The sequence below is a fragment of the Channa argus genome, chromosome 7 (assembly GCF_033026475.1).
Source record: "Channa argus isolate prfri chromosome 7, Channa argus male v1.0, whole genome shotgun sequence".
Taxonomy (NCBI): Eukaryota; Metazoa; Chordata; class Actinopteri; order Anabantiformes; family Channidae; genus Channa; species Channa argus.
This window is the reverse complement of record NC_090203.1, coordinates 7001295-7023755: the sequence shown is the minus strand read 5'-3', so window position 1 is coordinate 7023755 and position 22461 is coordinate 7001295. Positions and strand designations below refer to the sequence as shown.

The following is a 22461-nucleotide window of genomic DNA, read 5'->3' as shown; positions in this document are numbered from 1 at the left end:
AACATGTCATGACCTTTGGTATAGAACGGGGCAGATATTAACTTTATGTCGTCAGACTGCTGAGACTCAACATAAGTAATGATGGACTGAACTACATTTGGTTCAGAAATTCATGGTGCCCAGAGGATGAATCATATTAAAAAGTTTTTTCGAGTGATATCACTAGGTAGACAGTTTTGCTCACTGTTGGACAGATTTCTACGCAAATCTTTTGTCCAGGAAATATGTAATATACATGTCCATTGGAGTGATGTTCTTGATGGACAACAGGATACAGCTTTCAAACTATTTTTCACAGCTTGAACACCCCAAAGCTTTTCTTATCAGAGGGTGAAGTCTGAGAAAATGGGCCCCTGGGCACTGATAGGTCAAAGCATTAGGGCCCCCAGACTGAAGGAAACAAAAAATTAAGCCATCAGGTTGTCTTCGGTCTTTTATTTTTGTCTCTTTATAGTCACTATAGTTTTTTTTTTAAATGATATGTTAAGTCATTTTGTGTTTTTTACTTTGTGACTTTTTAATTGATCCCCAATGAAGAAACATTAGGACTCACTTAACAGAGAAGCTCAGGGGCACACGACCTGACCTCTTTGACCCCAAAGCATTAAATACATGTTCATTAACTGTTAATGGAGCCTTTAGGGACAACTTTGTTAAGTATATTAGAAACTGGTGCTTTAAGTTTTCGATCACGCATTTACAAGACAGGCTACGGTAAGAAACATGTTGCTCGATTTTATTAAACTTAATATCAATGCATCTAACTGCCTTGTTGTGATGTTTAATTTGTCGGTGCAGTCCCCCCCCTTCCAACTCCCAATCCACCGGCCCCCTATAGCTCCACTCAGCTCCCTGCAGGCTACACAGGAGTCAGTTTACACGGCCTCTTACCTGCCCGCCCCCCCTCCTTCGAAGGGAGGTCGGGACTCCCTGTTTATGGTGCTGCTGCCATGCAGCGGTCCGTCAGTGCGCCAACAGTCCGCGCAGAGCGCAGAGCGCAGCGCCACGCCGAAGCGAAGCGTCTGTCACAGAGGCGAGCTCCACACCTTTACTGGATTTGAACGACAACCACAGTGGATAAACGGAGCGAATGAGGTGAGCATGCGGTGGATCGCCGGTTATAAGGGTGTCGCCGTCAGCCGATCTGTGAGTCGAAGTTGATTTGTGATTCGTTTATTTTGTGAAGTTTTCCGGGCGGGTACCGATCAGGATCACGGTGGATTCGGGTTTGGACTGGCTCAGCCGATCGGGGATCGTGCGTTTGTCACTTTTCCTTCGTTGTGCTCTCATAACGTGGCAGCACTGTTGAACAGCAATCGATTCATTCAAACGCTGTGGGGATTTTTTTTTTTTTACTCCAGTTACTAAAAAGGTGTTTGGTATAAAATAAACATGTTGCTATTATTCAGTCCGAGTTTAGTCCTTAAATCCACTTATCTCCATTTGATGGAGTCCTTTGCGTTTACATTAATAAGAGAATTGCTTTAGTTTGCCATGTCTAACGTCTTTATTATGTGTTTCTGACGGGTGCCCCATAAGGCAAACACCCCTTTGCAGCTCTCCTCTGATAGATGTCAGGCTGCATGCAGCTGGATAATGCATAAACGACAGGTCAGGCTTTTGCATGGCCCCAAAACAGTTTTTATAAACCTGACAAGTGCAGCAATCCATCATCTGCCGTGTAACCTATATGAGGACTCGCTGGTTTAACTCCGCTTTGAATGCCAGCAGTTAATAGCAACATGGTATGGAGGGGGTGAGGGAGAGGGAGATGTCTGACCACTGCCTGCTGATTAAAGCAGATACATTTAACCTGGGGCTGCAGGTTTATTCCATGTTTACTCTGCTCTACACTAAATATTTACATCTGGAAGAAATCAGGGAAATGGCCCAAACACAGTCGCTGGATTTCAAACATCTAATCAGGGAAGAAAAGTTTTGTAATCCTAAATTAAATTAAACATTTCCCTGCCAATCTGTTAATCTGGGAGCAACACGTGTCGTGTTATGTAGTCAGTCCTACTAATAAAAACAATTATAAAGATAATGTTACCTGAGATCTTTTAAGAGAACAAAGGAAAGATGGGGACCTGAGGGGTCATTATGCAGTCCGCCCACTCTAAAGCAGAAAAGGCTGTCTCTCCTAAGGAGACGATCACATGCCCTCAGGGTCAGCTCCACCTTGACCCACCTCTACACCCCCCTCCCCTTAACTCTCTACTGATATAGTTGAGACTCATGTGTCCTTAAATTGTGTGATCAGTGTGGGGTCAGGAGCATAAACAACTTAGCGACCAGACTAAACAGACCACACATGTCCTCTAAACACATTCACCCTCAGATTCAGATTCATAGGTGAGTATGTGTTGGTTTGGCCTGTGAGCAGCAACAGGAAGATTAATCGGGGTTTTAAAAAAAAAATGCAGATCACGAGCTGGGAGTGGTGATCCTTTACTTTTACTTTCCAGAGGGAGACACGATCTTCCCAGAAATTACAACGATAAAACAAATTTCAGCAATATGTGGAGTCAATAGCTGTACTGAACTCTGAGTTGTATGATACAGGAGATGAGTTTGCACATTTTGAAATAGTTCGGATGTAGATGCCCTTCCTTTCCCCGATTCCGTATTTTTTCTGTTTCTTGCATCGTTGCCTAAAACCTACAATGACTCATAGATCCTAAACACCTACAGCCAACATCAATCCTTCATACTGAACATGTTCCAACGCAGGATACAAACACGTTTCTGACTGAATCTCCCACCTTTAAAATTACGGTGCGGAGCAGTCGTAAACAACTCCCCCCCCCTCCACACACACACACTGTTTTTTCTTTATGTGGCACTGTACTAATTTTTCCAGCTGTAATATGACTGCATCTGCGCTTGATGCTGATCCCAGATGAGTATACGTCTCCCATGTTTCAGAGCCCGGGGGGGCAGAGCTGCTCGCTTCAGTCTCCGTTTAAGGTGTTGACAGGAGGCCTGACATCATTAACATGACTAAATGAAATACAGTTTAGGTCTTTGCCTTCCCGCTCGGCTCACATCAACATCAGCGATATTGATGGTGATGATAAAGGTGTTGGTGGTGCAAAAGTTCCGGATGTTTGTGGACAGTAGAATCACGTCGACTTTATGGCTTTTGAGACAATTTGATGTACTAATCTCCTCATGCGTGTTCATACACTCACCACATAAACAGAAACTAAGAGGCCATCAATCACTGATCTATGCGAGATTATTCAGTGTTCCTCTGGGATGTGATAGAACATGTACACCCGGATTTCTTTTATTTTCCAGTTTTCTGCCTTTTTGGGTTTACTTGCCACCACTTTCTGAGGCTCTACAAGTGTAAAACCTGATTGGTATGGGCCACATCAGAGCGGACTGCGGAGAACAAGCGGAAGCCGCAGGATATTTCATGGTTTAACTCCACAATAGGCCACTCATGTGTTTCTTATCACTGAAGGTTCAACCGAACCGCATTCAAGTCATGGCTTGGCTTTCCAGCAGAGCGCAGTCATGAATACATTTCCAAGGGGGCATCAAGCATTTGTTCAGTTAAATCCATGTTTTTTTGCATGGTTGCGTGTGAAGACCCCTGAGTTATGGTGGGAAGCTTGAGTTTCTAATTAGAGAGGAAAATGTGCCCTGCTAATGACATCATCTTCCCCCTGGCCCTGTGCTAAAGGAGTGTGTGTGTGTGTGTGTGTTGCAGCTGGTTTTAGACATCTGACGTTCACAACAGTGTGAGACTTCAAACGCTCACACACAAACCGTCAAGCTTATAATTTAGCTTTATTGCTCCTTGTCGCCTTGTTTGGGTCATTTTACCTGTGGCCACTGGGAAACTTCCTCACTGATTCTTTTGAAGAAGAAAATTTTTAAAAAGAGGAAGAACTTCACAGCATCTCGGTTACATCCAGCGCCAAACAATGCATTTGAGTATGCATCCTATGATAAAGTAAAACCCCCTCTTACAAAGGACTGCAGGCTGAAATGAGAAGTAGAACCTACCATCTGTATGCCAAGCTAGTATTTTCTTTTGTTTTGTAAACAGCAGAGTGTGGAATCATATTCACTGGAGTGATAATTTGTTGAGCAAAGACGTAGTTTTCAAACTGGATGAGGCTGTGCAGTCCTTTCGTGGTTGGCTTTCTATCTAGAAAGACAACAAATCAAAAAGTGCACCAAATGTTCACATGTAACTTTGAAAGCACAACCAATATGATCATTATTATTATCAGCCTTGTCATTGTCTGAGGCCTGAAGCTACTTTCTGTTGTTACATCACTCCCATCTCCATGGGCTCATAACTCAATCCATAATTCATAGTGGGCAATGAAACCATGAAAGTCGATCTGACAGATCTCCATCTCCTAACAGTCCCCTGCGTGTGGGTGACAGCTGTGAGGGCAGCCCTTCTCCCCGTTGCTCTCACATTCACATAATTGTTCACAGCCTGACCGGGCGCCTCTGTAGCTCTGCCACATCCCATCACACTCACTCGCACCGCGCTGTGCGTGCTCAACCGTGAGGAGGATGACACAGGCCTGGACATTCCCTTCGACACGGGAGGAGACCATAGATGCAGCTCCACAGACGCTTCCAGCTCCTCCAGATGTTTTCTGATTCTGACAGGAGCAAGGTAGGAGAAGACGGGGAGGAGGAGAAGAGGGACAAACCAAAAGGGAGGGGAGGGGCGTTTTCGTGGCACTTGGGGGGCTGTTTGCGGGGAAGAGGGTCGGTTGATTGGTAATGAGAGAAGACAGCTGGCAGGTTCAACAGAGGTTAGCAGCTAAGCGTAGATGGCAGCGAGGAAACACAGGAGAGATCGTTCGAGCGTCTTTGTGTGAAAGATTTTTAGTTGCTTCCTTTCTTGTGAAGTTTGAGGTTTGCGGCTTGTTTGGTTTTGTTTTTGAGGATGCAAAGATTAGTGCTGCATTTTTATGTGTGGTATATGATAATGACTATTCTGCAGTCATCTGCCTTTTTTTTAATTTCTCATTCTGTTTCTTATTATAAGTAAAAGGATCAAACACGAACTTACGTACATGAGAACAGCTTTGGTTATTTCACTTTGGAGGTTTTTGTATGTTGTTGTTATTTCTTTTTAAAGTTTATTTGACAGATTTGCAGTTTGGGTGCAGCCATTAACCCTGCTTTTTTCCTGCAGCCTGTTTTTTTGTCATACATATTTATTGTTTTAGAGAGATAATAAAGACCAAAACCACCTCGTCTAGGGCTTTCTTGTTTGGTCTGCAGCTAAAACTGCTAAAGAAGTAGCCCAATGTAAAATTTATTATTTGAGCAAGAGTTCTAATTCACAAACCCGGTCAAACTCAAAGTGTTGTTCAGCTGTTTAGATAACAACTCAATGTTGGCACATTTAAAGTGGTACAGTGTATGTACTAACACAGTGGGGGTGGTGGGGGGGGGGGGGTCTCCAGTCACAGATGACCCAGTGTTTGGGGACATTGCACAGCTGGAGTGGCTTTAAGCTCTAACCAACACCAAACAGCCCCGTCCCAAGTCCTCACAAGTCAGTGCAAACTGTTTACTGCTATCAGCCACACGTGTTTAGAATAATTGTGAAGATGTTCTTCTAGCAACCTGGTGTGTCTCTGCCAGGCAAAGGAGCTGTAGAAGAGTTTACACAGATGTCACACCGGTTTCCTTTCTTAGTGGGAGTTCCTTGTGGTCCACCTGTGGCCCCAGCTTTGACCCAAATCTCCCCTCCCCTGTCCAGCTTTTCACTCAATCTCATTCTTCACCCTTAGTCTCGAACCAAAACCTAGAATGAGCAGATTCCACTTTCTCCTTCTCTTATTCATGGCTGTTCATCGTTGTCCTTTTTCAGTCGGCCCACATGCAGGTACACAGGTGTATGATTTACCATCACTAACCATGCTTTGACATTTTAGTTGCTCTTTGCAAAAGCCACCATCCATTGAAGCGTCTTTTATCACTGTGTTGAGGCAGACATATGCCTGACAGAGTAAAAAATGTGCCGACTTTGTGAACTAAAACATCTGGCAGCTTGCCAGGCAGCGCTGTCTCTCAGAGAATTCACACCAGCTGAGAGCTTAATGAGGGTTCGCAGTGTGAGAACAGGCCTTTATAATTTAAGACGCTGGGAGTCTGAGGGATGTGCCCAGATTTATGCCTCTGTACTGTACTGTATCAACAGCCTCAGGACAGGCCTTTGAGTTGTTCGTGCTGCAGACACGGAGGAGGTTACGGTGGTTTTTGTATAGATGCTCACATAAGCCAGGCTGGCAGGGAGCAGCAGTGGTGGTCAGAATTTTAAACAACACTGCCAGTCAAAGCTGAGATATCTGAGCCCAGATCTGGACGCTTGGTATACAAACATTTTCACACATCCGCTCTTGAAGATAAAGCGGTAACACTTGCACACAGCAGATCTCCTCCGCCAAGGACATATCTGACTTTCTTTGAGCAGGTTTTTGAGTTGGTCATGTGACGCTGCAGGAACATAAGGACAGAGAGAACTAAGGACTAAGAAAAACATTTCCTGACCGTCATACACACGTGAATTTACAATTGAAAGACCCCACCTTGATTTGATTGATTTACTAGTTGCAATTATTTTCTTAATTTTAACGATCCGTTTGGTCATTCAAAAGAGAAACAATCTAAAAATGTTAACAGATTAATTGACACGAGAGAAAAAAATAGACTTCTTATCGCATATTTTGCAGCAGTCTTTCTTTGGATGCTTGGCTGCACTGTCTGGGTGTTTGACTTAGATAAATCTAAAATAGATTTCCTGTACAGGTCTTTTATGTGCATCCACATCATCCCCTTGTATAAGTGGACTTGTCAGTTCATCGACAGTGAAGTATTGCAGCCAGGCTTAACATTCCTGGACGGAGAGGCTGGCTCAGGTGTCTCTCTGTTACAGTGCGGTTTATTAATTTGGCTGGCACCATGCAACTGGTGGGCAGTTCACCTAAATAGGAACTCGAGTCCCTCATTTAATTTCAGTTTAAGATAGCGTTCACATACAGTATAAACCGTTAGGTAGATTATGGCAGTGTACAGTGCTTTTTCTTTAAAAACTATGAAAAACTTTATAGGTCAGAGCGGTTTAGTTATCAGCTCAAACAGCGCTCTTCCTGGGCACTTAGCTCAAAAGGAAAAGGAACTTGCCCACCCTGTAGATAAAAAGCAAGAATAAATGTGAACATGTAATCGGAGCAGACGGTATCAGTGTTAGCACTACGTGGGTGTTGATAAGGACCTGACGTACAGTACAATGGTTGTTATGGTCTGACTAAGTTCATTAGCTTAAATTAGTGGAGTTTATCAGTACAAAAACATTCCACATCACAAATGAATACATCTTAGTATTTTGGCTTATGCATATTTTTTTATAAAATGGTGTGAAGAAGAACACTGATAAGTTTTATAAATTGATGTAAAAGCTAATTAGTGACAATTGCTTGCATGTTACAGTACTTGTCTGATATGCTAATTATCTCATTAGCTGACTTACTATGTAATTACAAATAAAGTCTATAACCAGAGCAAGCACAAACTTTTATTTCCCTCTTGACCTTCATCTTTGCCCAATATTGACTTATACATCCAGCCTACGCCTGCAGTACATATCTTATCACTGTCATCTGAACGTCTGCACAGACCTGGACTCTTGATTTGTTGCTGTCCTTGTGATGGCTGGCTTTGAATGGCAAAAAGGTGCCAGCAGTGAGTGAAGAGCTCATCTCGTCCGCTTTACGATGTGGAAGGAGGTCTAATCAGGTCGGAGGTTCCTTAAGTGGTCCCAAGTGGCCTGCTGTTGGTCCCAGGGTAGCCTGTAGCTGTAGATCAAGCAGCCTGTCTTATAGTGGAGACAGGATTTACGATTCGCCTTCAGGCTTTGTCTTTGAGGGGACAGTAGGCCTGCATTTTTTTTCATTTTACTGTCACTTTGTTGTTACTTTTCCTTCTCTCTCTCTGAACAAAGCGGCAGAATAACCAGGCCAAGTGCCTCATGTGTGAACCTGGAGGAGGACCATCCCCTTTGATTGGATGCTGGATGGAGATATTTCTTTTTCTGTGTCCAACTCCATGACAGCTTTCATGACATGTGTGTCTTTAGCTCTCGTTAACGACAAAACCGTTATGAATCCCAGCTATTTACAGACAGGCAGTGTACAGACTCAATGTGTGCACGTGCTTCGTCGCAACATCTTTGATGACCTTTGGTTGATGTTTGAACATTTAGACATTTCTGTCGACTGTTGATTATATAATAGTGGTGCCAGATGTTCATATAAAGACAGGATGATAAAGAAAGAGAGTGACAAGACCTTAAGGACGGCCAGTTGGCTTCTTGTTGGCAGGAGATGTTCGAATACAGATGGGAGGCATCTACTAAGCAGAGGTCAGGTAAACTTGCTGAGAGCTTCAAAGGTGGTCCTTGTGAATTTATTAGCTTCTGATCTTGTTGTTTGCATCACCGGACATATATTTTACCATTGGACTCTCTTTATTCTTCTGGTCTGAAGCCAGTTGGTTTTTCTTTGGAAACACACACTCATTGAGACAAGATGGTGTTATTCTTCTGTGGACAAACGAACACTTCCTGGATTTTTTTGGCTGTGCTGAACTCTTCCTGGGGCACTACTACTTTCACACCCGAAACATAACCTGGGTTGAATGCATGTAACCCAGAAAATGCTGTGGATTCAAAGGAAAACCAAATTGTGCAGTCCTTTCCCATGACAGGTCTCTGTCAGGGTCGTCCCTGAGCATCTTGATGTAGCATGACGCAAAACATCTGGTTCCTCTTTAGGTGTATGGGGGCAGCCTGCTAAGCCTCCCCTGCAGGCTTGGTCTTCCGCTCCACAGAGAGGACACAGGGAAAGAGAAAGTGTAGGAGGACACACAGAAGTTTTATTAAAGATCAGAGAGGTAAAAGGTCCACGAGACGCACACATACAGTAGCAATGCAATGTGGCTGGTGCTTTTCATTGCAGTACCCAGACGTTGTTTTCGACCTTAAAAAAGGTTTCACCAGTATATTTGCAGGTTTATCAATTTAAACTAGATCTGCTAATGGCAAGTAGTGGCTCCTGTTGTACATACTGAGACTATAGAGAGCACCTATTGCTCAAACTGTAGCTCATGCAATAATGGCAGTTTGTTTTTAAATCCCCTCAACGAAGTATAAAAATACATTATTGTGTGGAATGATGCAGTAGCAGCACTGCTGCAAAGTGTCAAATACATAAATAACATTTCCTCATTTCATATTTCACTATATTTTATTCAAAATGTCTTTGGTGTTGCAAAAACTGTAAATAGAATTTTTACATTATTTTTTTGCTTTAAATAGTAATTGGAAAAGTTTGGGATGATTATCGTGACTCACTACTGTGAGTATAAACTTAAAAACATTTGGAAATATGTGTTTACGAGGATGGAGGATGTTTCTATTTGAGATCAGCAAGATTCTAGATAACATTTAATGGCACTTTTGGCCCAAGCCAAGCAATGTCTAGTGCCGACCTCTTGTTAGCACTTTGGCCACTATACCACATCAACTGCTGAGGTGGTTCAGGGCCAAAAACTCTCCTAAACTCCTAACGCTGTCCAGGATTTCTCGTGTATGAAATTCATTCAAATTCATACTTTAGATTAGAAACAACTGCTGCAGGAATAAGGCATCGTGTTCAGGAAAGTAAAACAAATGTGTGTTTTTCCAAGCTGGACAGAAGCTTTTGAGAGACAGAGAGAGAGTGGACACACAGGGTTTATACAGGAGGGAAATGAAAGGGTAAGGAGGCCCTGTGGCATGTGGAGAAGATGCAGAGCGACGAAGACTGGGAATGAGTGCAGGGGTAGTAGCATTATGAAGGTGGAGTGGGGGTTCACTTTAGAGATGAGACAAAGGGTTTACAGGTGAATGACGACCTACAGTGAAACATGAGAGATTCTCCACCCTTTTCATGGTTTTCACAAGGCTCCAACTCACAGGAGAAGTTGCTGGGACTGAATCGGCTCATTATTATCAACGGACCTAATGGTGCCTTTTGTTCTCATGCAAATACCAGCTGAGTCACCCGTTCACCATCTGTGTGTGTGTGTGTGTGTGTGTGTGTGTGTGTGTGTGTGTGTGTGTGTGTGTATATATATACGTGTTTTTGTGTGAGCATCAGTTTCCGAGCGTAGCCTTTTTATCATCATCATCATCATCATGTTTCCTCTGCTTTTATTTGTCTTTGGACTTTATTGATCAATTTTTTAAGCGATTTTAAACACTTTTTATATCAGTGCTAGTCTCTCTCTTTCTCTCTCTCTCTCTCTTTTTTCGTATTATTTCTTTTTGGTTCCAAACAACTGATGGTCAGCACCGTGACCCACATTTTTTCATTTGAAGTCCAAGCTATCACTTGGAGCCAGAGATAACCTCTGCAAGCAGCTGGTTTTCTTTAAGCTCCAAATGTCAGATTCAGTGAATGCACACCAACATTAAGAACCCAGATAATGCATTAGAAATAGGCCAAGTACAGATATTACCCATATTGTTTTGGATTTTAAAATTACAGCTGCAGGATCACTAGACTTTCTGCATCCATTCATACTGTCCCCTGTATGCTTCACATGATATACTTATTTTTACATTCTTTACCTCCAATCCTCCTCAGTGGAGAGCCAACATCAGGATTAATGGCTTTGTTTAGTCTCCTATGGTGATAATCCTCTTTACCGCTTCAATAGCATTAGCCAGCTATTTTTTCATTTTTGAACTCTGATGGGGAACATCTGAAGAGAAAGGTGTAATAAATACCCTAACCTCAGCCCCAAACAGTTACTCCTGTTCCAGCTTCCTTTTCATTTTCAACCCATTTTTCTTTTTTTATGCCCACTCTGACCCTCTCTCCCCACCCACACCTGCTGCAAGACATTTTTCCCAGAACTCTACCTAAACAATGGTCGACTTTCCCGAGCTCTGACATCTGGAAAAACTAACTAGCTGCCCTCTTCCCCTTTCCCGAGTTAATTTATAGTGGAGCACCATTTGACAGACTCAGTCTGTGAAAGGTGTAGAGGCTGAACGAGGTAGAAATGTTAGGTCACCTTCTAATGTCAATTCTAGTTTAGTTTTAAAGCAGCAGAACAGGAAAACTAAGTGCAGTAGAAACATGAAAAGCAATTTAGGAATATAATTTAAAACATGATTCCTAAACAGGTTACACAAATTCATCAACTGCTAAAGCTTGACTTTGTCTTTAACGATAGCTATGGTTAGTTTCTACATTGAATCATATTTTCAGACACTAAAACCATCAATGAATTGCCTCTTCTCATAACATGTCCATCAGCCTCCAACTTGGATTAGCTTATTTAATCTGCTTGTGTAGCAGTTTGAGATTTGCTTTATGAATAAAATGAAATTATTATTATTATTGTTGTTATTATTATTATTTGTCTGTGCTGTGACCTCCATTATTGCCTAAAAACCAGTATTAAAAACACATGAGACAGAAACACGGCTCCACTGTGTGACAGATTTTTTCATTCCAAAACGCTTGGTTAAGATTTTGTACCAAACATTGCCCCAAATGGTAAAGTGGTTTAAAGTAAACAAAAGTCAATTATGCATGCACCACACAAGGTCTCCTTTTTCACAGCATAAACATCCAAGATCGTTAAAGAAACTTTCAACCAAGCATTTTGAACATGCTTGCAATCGTTTTTTGGACAACAACAGAGGTCTCTGGCATGGACGAATAAGATAATCCAGGTTGCTAAGTGACATCATGTGTGAGTAGATTCCATGTATCATTGGTTTTAGTGTGTGAATGGGGATTGTTGGAAATATGATGCCTTACAATGGCTGACATTATCCTTTTGGGTTTAGGACGGTGCTGCAAAAAATATATTTTCTCCACCATAACCAACCATTTAACTAGTTTCCATGAAATTTGCTAGTCTGTAATTTTTCATAATTTTTCATCCGTAAGAGACTTTATAAACCAGAGAAACTCTGTGTTCTACTGTTGAAGACTAAATGGCATGCTGAGAGGGCCACAGTTTCTTCAAGGTACTTTGATTAAATTTGATTGCATTTCATTTAAGATGCAGAAGGCAAAATTGCACGGAGTCATGTTTGCTTCAAATGTTGTGTATGAGCTCTGTGTGTCTTCTGGCCTCACGTTTACCATCATATGAAATAGGAATACGTCAGGATATAGGAGAGAATGAAGGTGGCTTTGAAAGAGTTGGTTTTGTTTGTCATAACAAAACTGAACTTTTTCCTGCCAAGGAAGGTCATTCATTGTTTCACACCATGTGAAGGAAAAGCTAAAATAGCATTTGTTAACACTTGATATAGAACAAGAACAACAGTATAACACCATCCTGCTCTCAGATGGACTTTTAATGCATTTTAAAGTCAGGATAATTAAAAACAGGCACAATACGGTATGTGCTCCCAGCTACATATAACAGCTTACATTAAGATGTGTTTTTGTCTGCCCAGGCTGCACACAGCAGACCCACAGCAGACCCACAGCAGACCCTCACTGCTTTTCTGTACACTTGAAAAGTTGCTGAATAAGATACAGGCTTCATAATCTGCACACACACACACACACATGTGCATATGGACTGAGACAAGACTCCACCAATGACTTCACACACACACACACACACACACACACACACACACACACACACACACACACACACACACACACACACAGACTGTACTCAATGCACACATACATAGACACACGACTGAGCTGGGAGCTTTTCAAGTTATAAATACTCTTTGGGTAAAGCCCATCCCATTATAGGCACGTGCAGCCTCCTCCCTTCTGAAACCTTCATATAGCCCGAACACAAAATAAAAAGGAAATGTGGTAATTCATTTCACAGCATCAGGCCTTACATTTGGTTTTAAGTCGAGTGTAATTTGATTTTTTTAGTTGCTTGTTAATTTGAAGAGCTGTTTAACTGACTATGAAAGAGTTATTACTTCAGTGTAGCAGTTTACTTAAGTTTGTCTGTTTAGGTTACACAAGCCTTAGTGTAGTTGTCAGCCTAAATAACCGTACGTATAAATGCCTTTAAAATCGCAACTGTTCTATGTTTGTGGGCAGCAGTTTGGCTTCTTAGCAAACAAAAAATAAAAAGTTGTTTTGAAATAACAATACAATCACTAAGGTTTTGTCAATTATTAAGTCTTTTGGGAAGTCGTGCTCTTTTTAAAACAAGCCCGTAACCCATTGTCGGTTCAGAAAGAAAACAAATCATTACAACTTCCTGTGCAGAATTTGGACAGAGGCAGACTTATCGCCATCCTGTTTGAACAACAGACATTGTTCCTTGTTTCTTTCATCCTTTATGGGATGTTGAGATGGTGGCTAGACAACACTTCTGAAATAGAAAAGAAAAAAAAAAAGAAACAGGGAAGCATTGCACCAGTGTTACTAATTTATATATTTCATTGTTTGTGTTTAAGAATCTGTACTGAATTGACTGTTGACTTTAATAGGAGTATCAGCTACATGAGTTGTGTTTTTATGTATGTTAGAAAGCCATTGAATGCTTTAATATTGCAGCCTTGCATTGTAAAGTCAGACGTGTAGCTTTAAATATGCACAGATGGAGCATAGCTGCACTTCCTGCCATCTGATCTATGCTGAGTGCCCTGGAGAACTTCCACTAAAACCATTCTCTCTGTGTTTCTGTCTGTCTGTCTCTCCCAGGGGGTCGACCCTCGTGAGGTGAGGACAAGGACAAGATCTTCATCTTCCCCATCTGTCCATCAACAAATCAAGTGCCTTGGTGCCAGCCACCTTCAGGTCACCTCGACAGCAGCGGGAGCCAAACAATAAAAGTCTTGACCCGGCGGCCCTCAGACAACCCGCACAGAGTAAATATTTGAGGCCATTATAACTGATTTCTCCGGACAGCCGTCACTGAAAAGATCAACAGAAAAGGGTGCTGTTGGGAGACAGAGAGAGAAGAGAGAAGAAGTGGGGGAGGCAAAAGTAACCATTTCAAAGTGCACCCTGCCTGCTATTTCTGCTGCACTGTGGGCAGAGAGCATCTCATTTGGGAGAGCTCTTGGCTGACAAAAAAAGGACTTCCCTGTGCCCTGCCTGCTTATCCAAATGCTTGTGTAAATACTGGATTGAGATATCCATACGTCTGAGATTGCCCAACAAAAAGACTGTAAGCTATCTATAGAGAGTGTAACAACAAACTTGTGCTCTGTGGTCTCCTGAAATGCTACCTATCTATTACCTCTCAAGGAAGATTCAAGATCTGTGAGAACAGGAATGAGAACGGCCACAGCTGTCTACATTTAAAAACCTTTCCAGATACCCAGATTAGTTTCGAAAGCCTCGAGGGCTGCAGTTTTGATGTCTTTCTTTGCTTGGTGATTAAAAATGAAGCCCCTAACACCAATTGGATCCCCCTCTCCTCTGAGGCTCCTCAACAAGGGTCCGGACTACCTGCGCAGGCAGATCGATGGCGGTGGTCACGGCCGCTCCGTCAGCGCAGTAGAGAGGCTGGAAGCAGACAAAGCGAAATATGTTAAGAGCCAGCAGGTAATCAACACCAAGCAGGAGCCTGTTCTGGTGCCCTGCGCCACCCCACCTCCGCAGCCCAGGAGAGCCATTGGCAGCCCTGGTAGCCTGAGTCCTCAGCTTTTCCCACGCCGCTTTTCCAACACGCCCTTCTCTACACTCTCTGGCTCTTTCACCTCAAGAGATGAGAATGAAAACGATGACTCAAGAAAGGAGAACAGACAGACTTCTGTTGATGTGGAGGCACATAACAGGAGCAATGTGAACAATGTAATGCCTCCCAGCCCCAGAACACCTGGAATTACCACCCTGGTAGCCCCACACAGCGCTCCTGTGCTCAGAAGGAGTATAGGGAAACGCATGCTGAGGCCGGACTCCCTTGTCATCTACAGACAGAAGAAAGAGTGCAAGAGCCCCGGTGGAACAGCAGTGGGAGAGAACAATAACATGGACGTGAAGGGCTATAGTTTTGTCCGTCGCCTTTTCCAGGGCTCCATGAGAGAAAAGAGCAGTGGTGGTGAGGGCAAAGTCCAGAAGATGGTGATTGGTGAAGAGAAAGCACCATCGCGGGATGGAGACTCCCGCATGTCTTGGACAAATGACAAAGACACTTTGGATGGAGGACCAGCGAGTAGGAGATCCAGTAAAACTGACCAAGAACGCAGTCCATTGTCTATCCCTAGCCCTGGGTTCAGCTGCATGCTAGAAAGGACTAAGGATGGATTTACAATTCGCACCAGTGTTGACGCTGGCAATGGTATCGCCAATGGCAATGACTCGAGTAACCACGATGACGAGAATGACCCGTGGAAGCGGGCGTCACCACCACCACCCAGGCGGCTGTTTGGGCAGTTGCAACGCTCAAAGTCAGACCTGCGATTACGCTGCTCAGTAGCATTGTCAGAACAGGAGCATTTCTTTGACTTCTGTGGGTTGGACATGGACATGATAGAGCGTTTGGGTCGGGAGAATTTCCTCTCTGGGGCCAGCTCCATAGACACGCTCTCACTGGCTCTGCGCAGCGTGGGCGGGGATGGCTGCGGTGGCTCAGAGCCCAGTGAGTTCTCCCGCCACTCAGGGGACGGGCTGTTTCAGGAGGAGCTGGCTGAGCAGCTTCCCACTGGTGTTTCAATCATTGAGAGAAATGCTCGTGTCATCAAGTGGCTTTACGGGTGTAAGAATGCAGCTCAAGAGGGACCCAAAGAGTCTACAGTTTAATACAGGGACCAGGAATTGTGTGCCACGGAGTGCTGGGAGGTGTTATTTATAACTAAACAAGAGTTTGCTGTTTTCAGTTTCTGCAGACCTTTGTACCAAACTTTGATGCTTAAATGCTGTAGAAAAGTCAAAGCCTTGAATCGAAGCTAAATGTCACTAACATTTCAGTGTGTTTAGCAAGCTGAGCTGTCCCAGTGCAACATAAAAGGAAAAGAAAAGGCGGACTTGCTTCTGTTTTAGAGCTGCAGGCAGCAATGCAAGTCAAAGCAGCTGAGCTGTGGCAAAGCTAAATGTGATTTTACTTAAATGAGTCAATTAGGTTTAGTTTCAGCTGGTAATATCCGCACTTAGGGTTAGCATTCCCTGGCACATTGTTACCTTTAGTCCTTTGTTCTCCACAACTCTAAAGAGACTGTTTCTTCCAAAGAGAACGACTGCTATTAGTTACTTAGTGCCAGATTAAGTCATTGTATTTATGGAAGTTTTGTGTAGGTGTAGATGGATCTTACTGGTGAATGGAAATGATTTGTCCCAGCTAAATCTTTTACTATTTGTGTATGCGTGTGTGTGTGTGTGTGTGTCTGTGTCTGTGTGTCTGTGTGTGTGTGTGTGTGTGTGAGTGAAAGTGAATGGAGCAGACTTTACTGTCCTCTTCATTTGCAACTTCTATTTAGTTATTGAAGCAGCCTGACTTAAAACTGATCTGAACTCAACCCCTGTGACCCGTGGCACATAAATATATTTTTGTCATGACACAGTGGACACCGTATAGTGTCCTTGACACCAACATTCTCCCCTAATGAGTTTAAAATGGAAAACCACTAAGCTATTTCTTTTTTCTAAACTGGAAACTGTTTGTGAGTGTGAAGTGAACCATGAGTACCTCATTCGGATCTGTCCCAGTTTAGTCTGTGTGCTTTTTGTTATTTTTTACTCCTTAAACGCAGGCGTTGGAAAAAAACATGTGAGGTACCCCTATGGGGTTATTAATGCACTGAACTGGACAGAAAGAGAGTGGAGGATAGATGGAGGATAGATATATAGTTTTGACTCTTTACAGAGATTCATCTCAACACTGAGCTGGAGTCAACAGAGCACCTGCATCATGGAAGAAAAAAAGTCATGCATGGCCAGAAAATGTCATCAGTTTTATCAAATTTCCTGAACTTTTCAGTATTATACACTGTCCAATAATCACTTGTGACACATTGGTCATTGATTACCCCAGCTGATGCATTATGCGTATTCAGCCCTCACAGCTGTCTAAGCTATAGAGCCTCAAAAATGATAAACAGGGAATGACGGCCTGTTAATGATCAATCCTGCCAACGCTCAAGTGGCCTGTGGTGAGCACATTTATACACATTGGGAATAAGTCAGTTTAAAAAATTATGTCAATCTCAAAATAACAAAAATAAAGAAGCACAATGTTGCCCGACTCTTGCTGCCAAATGCTTTAGGATGTCACTTTTACCATCTGGCAGTTTAGAGATGTTTGAGCTCTGCAGCTGGCTACATCAGCCTGTTTCCCATCAAAGCGCGCAGGGGAGGCTGAAGTCGCCCTCCTTTCCCTGATAACCACAGATCCTACCTCACTTCATCCATCCTTCAGTGATTTTCACTTTATCTCCATGAAAGGTCACTTCTATATCTTGATCCAGATGATGTCACTGAAATATGAACTAAAGGCCTGCAGAGGTATGTGGAGGTTAGATTGAGTGGCATTTTGGGCTGAGTATTACTGAACCCAAGGGCACATGTATTTGTACATTTAGTAAATTAACACAATTACTTGCAGCTATTATGCATTTTTCATCATAAGCATGGCGCACACCTGAAACACCTTCAAACTGGACTCTTTTTATTGGTTGTTTCATATTTCCCTGTTGCATGTTTACAAAGTGGCTCCATACCTTCCGAATCTCTTTTGTTATTTGAGACATATATATATATATATACATATATATATATGTATATATGAGGCTTTTGTTTCTATTCCAAAGAGGTTTATGTATGAAAAACACACCAAATAAAGGCCTAAAAACAAATGTTTATGTCAAGACCATGTCTTTATTTTAATGTTTGTGATTTTGGCTGATTTAGGAGCACTGCCCCACAGAGCAGTTAGAAAGAAAAAACAATGCTAAAAATTCGGTGGTACTTAATAGTCATGTTAAAATGGGAAAGGATTAGCCAAAAGAGGGAGTGAAATGACAAACAAAAGCTCAGGATATGTTGTCTTATCTGTTAGTGGTAGAATGAGTCAGTGTTTCGATGATGTATTGTCCTTGACTTTTTCTTTTTTGGTTTCCTCCACCACCTCACGTCTCATTTTTCACATCAAGTGGCTGTGTGCTATTCCTTTTAGCATTCCCTGCATACTATGCACTTGAGTGAGTTGCAACAAGTTGTGTTTACAGACTAGGGGGCCTGTGGGGCCTAATGCTATGTCTACACCGTCTGGGAGCAGACCCTCACACCCCGTCTGACACACTTTGTCTCTTTACTGCTTTATGAGTCAGCTTGTGTTTTCTACATACAACAATAGATGAATAGATTCAAATCTTAACGGGAAAATTGTCCATTATATTTTATGATGACAAATCTCTACCTGAGCTGGAAAACAGAGCGTACATCTTAAAGTGACACTAACTCCTGGTTCATACTTATGGGAAAAACTCAGAATTTTGGATAATCCAATAATTTTCTTTTTCCTAAGGGTTAGATGAGGAGACAAGGGTAAATATGTTAATGTTGTCAGTAAGCAGCTTAGCTTAGCATAGAATCCACGAGACAGCTAATTTGTCCAATGGTACACAAAACATCTACCTGGCATGTGTTTTTTTTTTTGTCCTTTCAACTTATCCCGTGAGTTCAGGGTCGCCACAGCGGATCATTGTCCGCATGTTGATTTGGCAGTTTTTACGCCGGATGCCCTTCCTGACGCAACCCTCCCCAGTTTCTATCAGACTGGGACCGGCACTGCACAGCTAGGGATGGGAAGGGCTGTTGGGGGTTCAGTGTCTTGCCCAGACACACTTCCACATATAGCTGGGACTGGGGATCGAACAACTGACCCTGTGGACGACCGTCTACTGGCGGTAGACCTCACTAATTAAAACCTATCTAATTAAGATGATAACTATCTATTTCTGTTTTTTTTTCTGCATCACAAAATGTCAACCTCTTCCTTTATGATGATAAAATGTACAGAAGTAAGTTACAAATGTCTCCACATCCCTGTACAACCATCACACATGCAGATGCACTTGTTCCATCAAGTCACTGACCATGAAGCAGCTCCAGGATTTGTCTGAAGATAAGTTATTCGGCTGTTTAGAGAAAAGACTTGTTTTATTTTAAGGAGTTTCCCTTTAAACAAAACTGAGGACCTTTAAGGACACAAACATCTGACACGTTCCCTTGGTTCTGCAAAGAAGAATTCTCTGGCTGTTTCTTCAGACAACCCTGAAGTCAACACATTCAGTGTATAATAAGCACACACACATTTGATTTCTTCCTCTCATACTACTCTGCCCCCCCCCTTTCTCAAAGCAAAAGAAAACAATAGCTCTCCTGTGCGCCTGTGTCTATGTGAGTTACCCTGACCGGAGGGCCTGCTGTGACATCCTGTTTTGGGTTCATAGGACAAGATTTAAACATATGGTCATGTTTTGGGTTTGGCCTTTTTTCCTTCAGTCTGCATGGAAATAAACAGACAACAGCTGGTAGGGAACAATTGACATGTTATTATTACAGGGTTGACACTTAGGTTTCTGTCGGTCTGATGCTGAGCAAGCAAAGTTTTCAGGGGGAAAATGAAGCGGGTGTAGCTGTTTAAGGCTTAAGTGTGCTCGCGGAAAACGCCTGGTAGTTAGAAAAGTGGATGATGAACTGGCAGGGATTCACCACTCCAAGCTTTAATGCTGCTGATGTGGTTTTTCACTCAGAAGAGAAAGCACCACAGGGGTCCACCTTCCGTTTTGCACTTTTGCCCACGAGCAAATCTTGGGCAGCAAAGTTTTGACCCAATTACAAACTGGGTTGGAGTTTTTAGTGCATAAAAAATATTCAAATGTCAAAACTATTTTTAGCCACAAATGTTAGACATTCATAATTCACACATGCACTCATTTAGTTAGAGCCTCGCTTAAAGGCACAAAAGCCACAAAAGCACAGCAGACTTACTTCCAGGACAACAAACGAGTTCCTTTTTGGAGGAAAAACCTCCAGTCCAGCTGTTGGAAAACAACACCACTCAGATACTATCATTTTGTGCCCGAGTGGCCTCAAACTGTGATGCGTTTGTAGCTGGGAGTTTTCCCCTGTCCAGCAAAAATGTGTGTCAGAGTGAGCATGGGTTGTGAAGTGTGTCAAATCTGGCCTAGTTCTTCTGCGCCAGCAGCTTCAGCAGACTGCGGACGTCTACGCTTGAGAGAAGCTCAGCTCATGACTCAGGGAGAAGCTGAACACACATGCACACACACACGCACACACACACACACACACACACACTGATCATCCAGAACAAAAATAAAACATTGTAGCCAATTAGCAGTTGTTGCCAACGCACATTTTCATCAGAAATAAGCTGGAAACCTCTAAAAGCAGGGCGTGGTGAGCTGAAACTGGACATACTAGTGAAGCACAAGAGCTGTGCTCCAGTTGATTATTCCACAGCGAAAAAAAAGTGACAAAAATAAACATGAATTAACAGACTTGTTTTAGCTCCGAGCAGTGGAAACAAGCTGTAAATCCAATGTTGACATCACATCTCAAGGTAATGATGAGCAAGCATCTGCCTGTTACTACAGAGCAACGTTAGCACTCAGTCTGAGCTTTGTTTCTGGACGCCAGATGATATAAGTCCAATATTTCTGCTACTTGTTTTCAGTCAGTGATATGAGTCACTATATTCAGCAGCTATGTGCTCACTTTGTTGTTTGGTGCTGAGTCCACTTTGGATTTTAGAGCTATGAAAAACCGTGTTGGAAACCAACAGTGACAGGTGTGAGAATGACAGGCTGCAAAACCAAGACATTGCAAGAAACATTCACTGTGCTTTTGATGTGCACTATTACACCCAAAAAGCAAAAGAAAAACAAATTTTGATGAGCCACTCATGGCTGGAAAAAATTAGAAATGGCAACGGCAAAACACCAGGAACAAAGACAACAACAGAATATTTAATGCTGTGGAAACTATTTAGTTTTCTCTTTGTGGAGATGAATGTTCAGCATCCAACCAGTCGGTCAGTTTGACTGCTGATAAGTCTTATGTAATTTCTTTTTATTACCAAAAAGCAGTAAATGCCTATACTGTAGACTCAGTGCAAAGAGCTGTCAGGCCGTCCTCCCCATATACATGGGAGGTGATGTAAATCTGGCATTGGAAAACTTACCCCCCCAAAAGAGAAAAAGTAATTGTTTAAAAACTACAGCCTCACAGCAATCTGAACCCCCCCACTCAACTACCTATCATAAGGCTACATGCTGACTGTGTCAAATGTGCAGTTAGCACATCATTCATAGGCACTGAGAATATAGCCAACGTTAAGGCTACAAGATAATGCAACATGGGCTATGTCAAAGTGGATTTAAATAAATAACCTTAATTCTATTTTGTGTGAATTAACTTTCTACTGAGCTGTGAGGTGCAGAACTTGGAACTCGGTGAGCAGTCAGGGTCTCAAGTCAAAAATCAGAGAGGTCACCAGGACATAACCCCACAGTCTAATCTGATGCAGACACACACTGACTCATGAGGGACGGACCAAAATAAAATCTTCATAACCGAGGCCAAGAAATTACTGGAATGATCCAACACAGCAGCAGTTGAATCACTTATGTAATGATCTTCCCAAGTGTAACAGCTGGTTTACATCTGGCAGAGCAACCTACGAGAGAATTAGTCAAATATGAATTATTAATACTGCTACTACCCTTCACAGAAGCCATTTCAAATTCTAGATTCACCTACAGGCCACTGCCAAGCGTCTCCTTCTGAATGGCTGAAATCATAAACCCACACTGGCAGGAGGTGGTAGCAGAATGTGCTTTGGTGTGCCCCCACCTCTGTAACAAAACCCCTGCCAGAGCTGAAGGTATCCCGTAGCTACGTTGGGTCGTAAATCAGCGGAGTGGCCCTTTTCATTCCCTTCTCTCATGTCTGACCTCTGCCTTCCAGGGGGTTAAGGGAGATGGGCTGAGCCTCGGCCCTGTGGGAAACCTGACCAGGAGCCATGGAGCCTCTTCAAATAACTGCCTGACATCAGGAGAGACTACAGCAGAAGAACAGGAGGACTGCCGCAGGGCCTCTGGTTCAACACTGACTAAATGGTACAGGAAGAGGAGACAAGAGCTTTATGTGTTTTCCTTTGAGTGAGCAGTGAGGTCACCTGACCTTCACTGTAGAACAAGGCCAGGGATTGACTTTAGCTGGGCTGAACCGAAACTCATATTGAACAGTTATTGCTCTTTTTTTGCACCCAGGGAGCAATAAAGGTACTCACAGTTTCCTGGTTCAAATGTTAAACAGGTTTGATGGTTTACTCAAACCATGTCCATGTCTCGTGTAGACTCATTCACTAATTTTCCGTTACACTGCACTTTGAGTAAAGTTTGCCTCATCATCATTAACAGCTTTTTGGCAGCCATTACTTTTATCA

At 42.7% G+C, this 22461-nt stretch overlaps 1 protein-coding gene across 3 annotated transcripts; it reads left to right on the top strand.

The window, feature by feature from the left end:
• The first annotated feature begins 898 nt into the window (after window positions 1-898).
• fam110d (family with sequence similarity 110 member D) lies at window positions 899-17851 on the top strand. Of its 3 annotated transcripts, none has more exons than XM_067511334.1 (2): window positions 899-1146; window positions 13749-17851. In XM_067511334.1, exon 2 carries the CDS (start codon window positions 14436-14438, stop codon window positions 15792-15794), a length of 1359 nt encoding a protein of 452 aa, XP_067367435.1. In that variant the 5' UTR covers window positions 899-1146; window positions 13749-14435; the 3' UTR covers window positions 15795-17851. The 3 variants fall into 3 exon arrangements, with proteins under 3 accessions (XP_067367435.1, XP_067367434.1, XP_067367436.1); XM_067511333.1 differs by having other exon boundaries at window positions 900-1095; XM_067511335.1 differs by lacking the exon at window positions 899-1146 and adding an exon at window positions 4502-4651.
• Window positions 17852-22461: the final 4610 nt, after the last annotated feature.

Excerpts from the sequence above, each read along its gene's own strand:
- fam110d (XM_067511334.1), top strand. The coding sequence starts at position 14,436 with ATGAAGCCCCTAACACCAATTGGATCCCCCTCTCCTCTGAGGCTCCTC.